General features: G+C 39.6%; 2 protein-coding genes across 2 annotated transcripts; one reads left to right on the forward strand and one right to left on the reverse strand.

Moving 5' to 3' along the window:
* Nucleotides 1-1,176: 1,176 nt before the first annotated feature.
* LOC140180662 (uncharacterized) lies at nucleotides 1,177-1,563 on the forward strand. Its single transcript, XM_072221928.1, has one exon. The coding sequence runs from the start codon at nucleotides 1,177-1,179 to the stop codon at nucleotides 1,561-1,563; it is 387 nt and encodes a 128-aa protein (XP_072078029.1).
* A 4,565-nt stretch (nucleotides 1,564-6,128) lies between these two features.
* Nucleotides 6,129-7,445, reverse strand: LOC112765864 (RING-H2 finger protein ATL80). The gene has a single exon (XM_025811725.3). The coding sequence runs from the start codon at nucleotides 7,328-7,330 to the stop codon at nucleotides 6,755-6,757; it is 576 nt and encodes a 191-aa protein (XP_025667510.1). The 5' UTR covers nucleotides 7,331-7,445; the 3' UTR covers nucleotides 6,129-6,754.
* Nucleotides 7,446-8,012: the final 567 nt, after the last annotated feature.

An 8,012-nucleotide genomic window follows, 5' to 3' on the forward strand; every position in this document is an offset into this window, starting at 1 on the left:
GCTATTGGCAGGACTAAGACTCGCGAAAGAGGTACACGTGCCGAGCTTGCAGGTATACTGTGATTCCCTACTCATAGTTCAGCAGGTAACCGGTAATTTCCAAACCAAAGATACACTCTTATAAAAATACCTACATATTGCTAAGGACATGATACAAGGTTTTCAAAAATTTGAAATAACACATATACCACGGGAACAAAACTCTAGGGCAGACATATTATCTAAGTTAGCAACACATAGAGAAGATCAGCAATCAGAAAGTTTGGTACATCTCACACTAACAAAACCTAGCCTAGATTTGCAGTATGTCTTAAATTTGTCACAGGATGAAGACTGGCGAACGCCAATAATACACTACCTGAAGACGGAAATCGTACCAAATGGTGATCCGAGATCTTTTAAACGGAAAGCAACCCAGTTCACCCTAATCGGAAATGACCTATACAAACGTGGTTTTTCCCGACCTCTGCTTAAATGTCTTGCAGGAGAAGACACCAGATTAACAATAGAAGAAGTCCACGAGGGTATTTGCGGACATCATATCGGAAGCAGAAGCTTGACAACAAAGATCTTACGTGCGGAATATTATTGGCCGACCTTAAGGTCGGACTGCACAGACAAGGTCAAAAAATGCGAATCATGTCAAAAATGCTCGCCACTGATACACAACCTAGCTGAGGCGTTACATACATCGAATGCAACTTGGCCATTCCACAAGTGGGGCATGGACATCCTCGGACCATTTCCCATAGCGCCAGGCCAGGTAAAGTTCCTTTTGGTAGCCATTGACTACTTTACAAAGTGGGTAGAAGCGCAACCACTTGCAAAAATAACCTCGGATAAGGTACAAAAGTTTATTTGGAAATTTATCATTTGTAGATATGGCATACCACGTGAAATTATCTCTGATAATGGTAGGCAATTTACTGATAAAAAGATTGCATCATTTTTAACTAACATGAATATTAGACATTATTTCTCCTCTGTTGAGCACCCACAGACCAACGGGCTCGCAGAGGCGGCTAACAAAATAATTTTGCAGGCCCTAACAAAAAACTAACCGAGGTTAAAGGTCGCTGGGCCGAGCTAATACCAGAGATACTATGGAGTTACAACACAACTCCGCAATCAACAACTAAAGAAAGTCCTTTCCGCTTAGTATACGGATCAGAATGCATGATCCCTTTGGAAATCAGTCAAGGGTCAACCAGGACCGAGCATTTCAACGAAAGTGCTAACGAACAAATTCGGCTTGCCGAGCTTGACATCATCGATGAAGAACGCAATCTCACGAAGCTAAGGCAAAAATCAATGCAACTAGCTATGAAACGTCAGTACGACAAGAGAGTGAGACCGAGGACCCTCCAGGAGGGAGATCTAGTGCTCAGACAGATAGAAGATGTTCGGAAACCACCAGGCCATGGAAAATTAGCAGCGACATGGGAAGGACCTTTTCGAATCACTAAAGTGGTCGGAAGAGGAGCTTATCGTCTAGAAGCATTGAATGGGACAGCATTACCAAACACATGGAACATCTCATCACTCAAATACTACTATAGTTGATCACAATATTGTAACACACAGGATGGTGAGGTACTCTTTTTTCCTAACCACGAGGTTTTTTCCCTAAGGAGGGTTTACTCGGGTAGGTTTTAACGAGGCCGACCATCCTGCACACCTCGAACATGAGGGACAAATTCATCTGAATAAAATCATACATTTCCCCATACATGGATATACAAAGCAGCAATAAAACGCTGTAGTCATAAACTATTCGCAAAAGCAAACTCCGACACTATACATCAGAGATACAGTCGATAAAGTCGGAATAAAAACCAACAAGTCTTTCAAAAAACATACAAGTCCAAACTACTTACTAAAGGCAAATATTAAAAATTTCTTTCAAACAGGAGGAGGCACGTTCTCATCATGATCTTCACCAGCCTCGTCCTGAACCAACTCCCCATTAACGACTATCTTCGTCACATCGAGCTGACGAACATCGAATCCAGAATCAAATAATGACACTTGAGCAACGGCCCGATCAAAGCCTGAGGTGAACATCTCAATACCTTGGTCCTCAAGCTCATGAATTCGAGCAGTCATCTCACCTTTTGTCTTATCATTGTCCCTAATCTCGGCTTGAAAAGATCGAATCTGGTCCTGAAGGCGAGCAACTTCTCGTCCCTTCTCCTCCAGCTTAGCAGCCGCATCAGAGACCAACCTTTCTTTCTCCTTCATTTTCGCTGTCATATCAGTAATGGCTCTCTCTTTTTCTTTCACCAAACATTCCAAAGTAGCAATTTTATCAGCCTCAGCCTGCCTTTCAGCCCCAAGCAATTTAGTAGTACGCCCGACGCACAGCAAACGAGAAGCAACAACCTGACCAAACCCAGCATTAAAACAAACAAGCAGAACCAGCAAAACAGACAAGAACAGGACAGACACAAAAGTTTACCTGAACATATTTGCCTAAAGCTTCCAGACCCACACGTCGAGTAAGCAGCATATCCCCAGGAAACTGGGAAGCTCTATCAGAGAGCTCGGCCAAGGGAAATTGGTCGCTCCACAAAGAATGGGCATTTGCCCCAGGAATAAACCCATGAAGCTTGCACTGGCGATCAAAAACAGTAGTAGAAACCTCGGCCACCTCCCTATCTTCTTCGGATAGCACCTCCAATGAATCATCAGCCACCCCTCTTTTTCTTTTTGAAGAAACAGGTTGCGCAGTCGAAAAAGCAGCACCCCCTTCATCAACATTCTGAGCAGCAGAGGTAGTTACACCCTTTTCCCTTTTCCTGTCAAGAAAAGATTGAAGCCTGGAGAAATTCAGGTGCGGTACTCGTCCACCTGCAAAAGCCAAGCGAAAGACATCAGCGTCGAAACAGAAAACTAATACCGGGGACAAACATGTACATTACCTATATAAGTTCGCAACCCTTCCCTATCATTATCTTTTTCGAAATTTAACATCTCAGGGATTGATAGACACTCGCCGGAAGCAAAGTTTTTCACCAAAAAGTCAATAATCAAGTCTTCTTCGTCACTTCTATACGCCTCAAGTACTTGCACAGGCTCAGAACACCAATACAAGGGATACCTTTCTATCAGCTCATCATCAAGATAAAAAGGGTATTCTGTTTCTATAGATCGAACTTTCACAAACAGAGACTTGAAATTCTTAAAAGACGACTTGTACAGAAGAAATATAGAACAACCAGGAAAACTGCTTAAACAAACCCATAAACCCCTCCGAACCCCTTTTGACTGAAACAGAGAAAAGAAAACGCCAAGGGAAGGAGTATATTCTAGAAAGGACATCAAACACTGGTAAGCTCTTAGAAATGCCCAGGAGTTAGGATGTAATTGGGAAGGAGCACAATTCAGTTGAGTCAATACGTCGCACTCAAAGGAAGAAAAAGGAAACCTAACATACAGTTCAGAGAAACACGGAGTATACATATAAAAATACCCCCAATCACCCCTACGTTCACAAACCCTATCGTCACTAGAACAAGGGAGAAGCTCGACACCAACATTAAAGCCATCCTTCACCAACTTCATCGCACGAACCTCCTGGAGAGAATCAAAACTACCATACGAGGAAGCACGAGTTTTAACGTCGTCATGGACCCAATGATAAAGGTCATCCCTTTTTTCCTCTACAACTTTCTGCTTCTCCTTTAACTTTTCTCTATCCATTACAGACCACAATTACGAAAAGATGGAGAAAGAATAGAGGATAAAAGGAATGGAAAATCTAACCTTTTGAAGACATTTTCTTTCAAAATCAGAGGGAAAAAGAGTGACTTTTTGAAGAATCACCAAAGACCAATAACACAAACAGCTTATTACAACCCACTAACAAAGTGGGAGCGCAAAACCAAAAACCGCAGAGAAACCAAGGGTCAAAACCGGTTCAGTTACAAAACATTAAGTAAAGTAATGGCAGCACGTTTCCCTAAAATAATGGGAAAACGCCCTCCTTATGCCAGTCGTTTCGTTTAAACACTTTTTCAAAAACAAAGGCTAGTGCTTCACGCCCAAAACGCACGCAACGTTGAGCTTGGGGGCTGGCATGACTAGCCGAGATATAGGTCATCCTAAAAGCTCAACTTGCTAAAAACCAAATACCCAAGCAAGTCAAGCTTGGGGGCTATGTACCGTACCTCACAACTCGGAACTGCCACCCTATATCTCGGCCACGTCAGTCACAAGCAGCAGATGATCACAACGTGATAACAACCCCAAGAATCTCGGTCAAAACCGAGAATCACTCTAACAAACTATCAATTAGAATCAACTTACAACTCTATAAAAAAGGGGTTACCAAATGAATAAGGGAATCACGGCAACATCTGAATACTCTCGTACACATTTCCTACGCTTATACTCTGTCTTGTAACTACTCTCCACTAACTTGATCGTTGGAGTCCTTTTTGCAGGTTCTCCACCCGGTTCGTGCTCAGGCTTGGCGTTTCTCCGCTGCAGGACAAAAGTCTCTGACCGACGGAAGCCGACGTATAGCACGGAGCCGCGCATCCTTGCACGAACAGTATATATTATTATTTATTAAAATAAATAAAAATATTTTATATAATTAAAATAAAACATTAAAAATAATTAAAAAATTAATTTATGTTTTAATATTAATAAAATATCAAAATATCATTATAATTTATCTAAAAAATACTTTACATTTTATATATAAGCGTATCTCCGTGTCTTATAAGATTTTAAAATTCATGTATCAACGTGTCTCATATTATGCTATGTACCGTATTTGTGTCGGTGTCCGTACATGATAGATGTTAACATACATCCCGAAACAAAATCATATTTTATATCCAATGTATTTGAAGAAAACGGAAACGAAACATGGCTTTGATTAGAAATTAACAAGGTAATGATAATAAAATAAAAGCAGCAAAATGTATGGTTATTATTTATTAATAATGGAAATGGAACACCATCTTAACTATAGTTAGGTAAGGACAAGAAATAAAACCTTGCAATGGAAATTGGAATCACTTTTAGCCAAAAGTCAAGGAGCATATTTAATGATATCTAGCATCTTAGAATATTAAGCTCCATTTTCTGTCCAATTATTTAATTATTGACTACAAGTGGGAATTCAACTTCTCTTTAACATCACTGGATTTTGGTTAGGACAAATTTGCTTCATTTAGTTATTAAATTATACACCCATCTATTGCCATATATGGCTCTACCTTTTTTGTAGTCATACATTATAATATTTGTGATTTTTATGAAAACAGGTTCGAAATAGGTTATATGCACTAATATAATTCATAGATACAGTTGTACCTTTATAAATTCAATAACAAGAGAAATAACATCACTACAACTATACCAAAGGCTTCATTGTTGCCTTCATGGTTGGTCTAGACAAATTTGTGCAGTAATCAAATCATAAGAAATCCTACACGTGATAAAGAAATAAAGGAAAATATTTTTTAGATCTTGTTGCAAATCATACTGGAAGGACTTTATCTCCTAGATCATGTTCAGGGATGGGAAAAAGACAAAAGCAATGTATTGTAGTGGGATTGATCCTGAGTGTAACTTTCACATCTTTAATCTCACGATCGCCATGTAGTGGCCCGAAAATAATTAAATTAAACTATGACGGCGATTTTATTTTATTATTATTATAATTTTTGTTTTTATAAATTTAGACGTGTCAAGAGCGGGTAAAGTTCATAGGTTTCATCATGGTGGAGAATGTCTTGTACACTGGTTCGAAACATCACAACGTGACTAAATAAGAATTTTCAATTGTTCACTTGTAGAGTCAACTTAAAAGTTTATTTGGTGTAGTGGTGGTGGATTTAGCACTGAAATACCACTTGAGAATGTTCTTGTTTGGAATTGACTTTGTGGGCATTCATTTCAGAGAGGTCTTCTACAACAACCAGGCCATCACATTGCGAATTGAGCTGTGTTTGTGCCTTTGTTGACTACTTGACTCCTTCAAAGTGTCGTATATGGCAAGGCAATGAATGCATCACAAGAATCCCAAACGCATCAATAAGACACTCCCTTTATCAACAAGGTTTTATTATTAGTAGTCTCATGATACTTGTGTGCATGTGTTACCAACACCAAGGGAGCAAAAGGGTCTCTCCATGTATAAACCAACATAATTGTGTAAATCCAATAATGACAGTGCATTTTGCAGGAGGCTATTTGACATTGCATTACATTATTAAAGTGTCAACATCAAGTTAGTGGGAGTGACTTTGTCTAGGGTAGGATCCTGGAAAGCACAAAAATCAAGCTTTGGAGAGGGTCCCAAAATTCTTTTCTCCACTCCTTTTCCCTCCTGGCAACTGCAGAGCTCGGAAGATTCCCGATCCAGATGCATTCAATTCAGAAATATGATCATGCCTTCCATTTGTTTACCACACTTTTCCTAAGTGCTCCCTTGTCTAAGTAACAAACAATTATACGATTTCGTTTCTCCCTTTCAATCAAATCATAAATTACAGTAACCAAATTCAAGCGGCTTGATCTACCCTATGCAAATAAGCAGTGCTACTTTCTTACATGCGAAAGCACAAAATACAAATGCAATAATAATTCAGCTGATGATGCTATTTACAATCCTAAGTAATTAATCCTGCAGTGCTATTAGCCTATTACACACGGAATTGAATTACTAAATTTTATAGATAGAATACACATAAATATGAACATGATTAGGAAAAAGAAATTGGAGGAAAGGATGAAGCTAAGGTAAAAACCTATTGGCATGATCGCCGCTTACTTTAAATGTGGAATCCGATTCCGGTGGCTGAGAGGCGGTGGCGGTGGTGCTCGAGCTCGCGGGTGCTGGAAAACCACCGCACTTGTTGCATCTCGGAACCACCAGAATCTGACGGCACGATGGACACGATGAATGCGACCTCAGCCACGCGTCGATACACGACACGTGGAAGCCGTGGCCACACTGAGGCAGCACTCGGATCTCATCCCCGGCTGTGAACTCCGCCAGGCAGATCGCGCAGTCGGAGAACTTGCCAGCCGACTCGACTGTGGCGGTGACCTTGGGGAGAGAGCTGAGTACCTTCTTCTTGACACCTTTGTTGGCAGCTGCGGGAAGCGAGGGAGTAGCGGCGGCGGAGGAGGATGAGAGGCGGAGGCGGCGGAGACAAGCGCAGCGAGCTACAGCGACCAGTCCGAGAACGCAGATGAGAGCACAGATGAGGGCGGCGAGGATGACGACGAAGTCGGAGTCGACGACGGAGGGGGCGTTGTCGGTGGTTGACGAGTTGCGCTCGCCTAAAATTCTCAAGGGACGAGTCATGTGCTTGGTGTTTTGGTTTCTGTCTCAATTCTCAAAGAGAGAGAGATTGATTGATTTGTGTCTCTGTTTGGGTTTGGGTTTGCGTTTGCGTGGGATTAGCACTATAACTCTATAAGTAACAACTACTGGTCCCACTCTTCTTTTTCTCCTTTATTATCACTGCAGCTGGCATTTCATTTCTAACTTCTATCTTTCGCTTGCTTTCTTTGACAAAATTAACCTCTTAACTAATTTAGGAAGAATGGACAAAAGTAAATATAAATTTTTATAGGTAAATAAATATATTATTTAATTTTTTGATGAGTCATCTGGATATATTAATATCAAGTTTTGTTATTATTTTTATTTTTTTTTGTTGTTTGAGTAATTTTTTTTTGTAATAATAACTACCAAGTGGCTCATATATAGTGTGATATAATTTTTTTGATGATACAGTAAAAATTAAATAATAAATTATTAAAGTTTTTAAATGATAATAATAAAAAAAATTTGTAAGTGATTTAGAATTTTTATTTTCTTCTTTTCTTCTCCAAAATTTACTTGGAATATAGTCCTTAGAGCTATTTTTGAATTACATCCCTTAATTTACATCCACTTTTTAGAGAAGGAAGGAAAAGAATAAAAGTTCTAAATCACTTGTAAAATTTTTTATTCAAATTTAACAAATTCAATAATTTATCAT

Source organism: Arachis hypogaea, chromosome 17, assembly GCF_003086295.3.
Source record: "Arachis hypogaea cultivar Tifrunner chromosome 17, arahy.Tifrunner.gnm2.J5K5, whole genome shotgun sequence".
Lineage (NCBI taxonomy): Eukaryota > Viridiplantae > Streptophyta > Magnoliopsida > Fabales > Fabaceae > Arachis > Arachis hypogaea.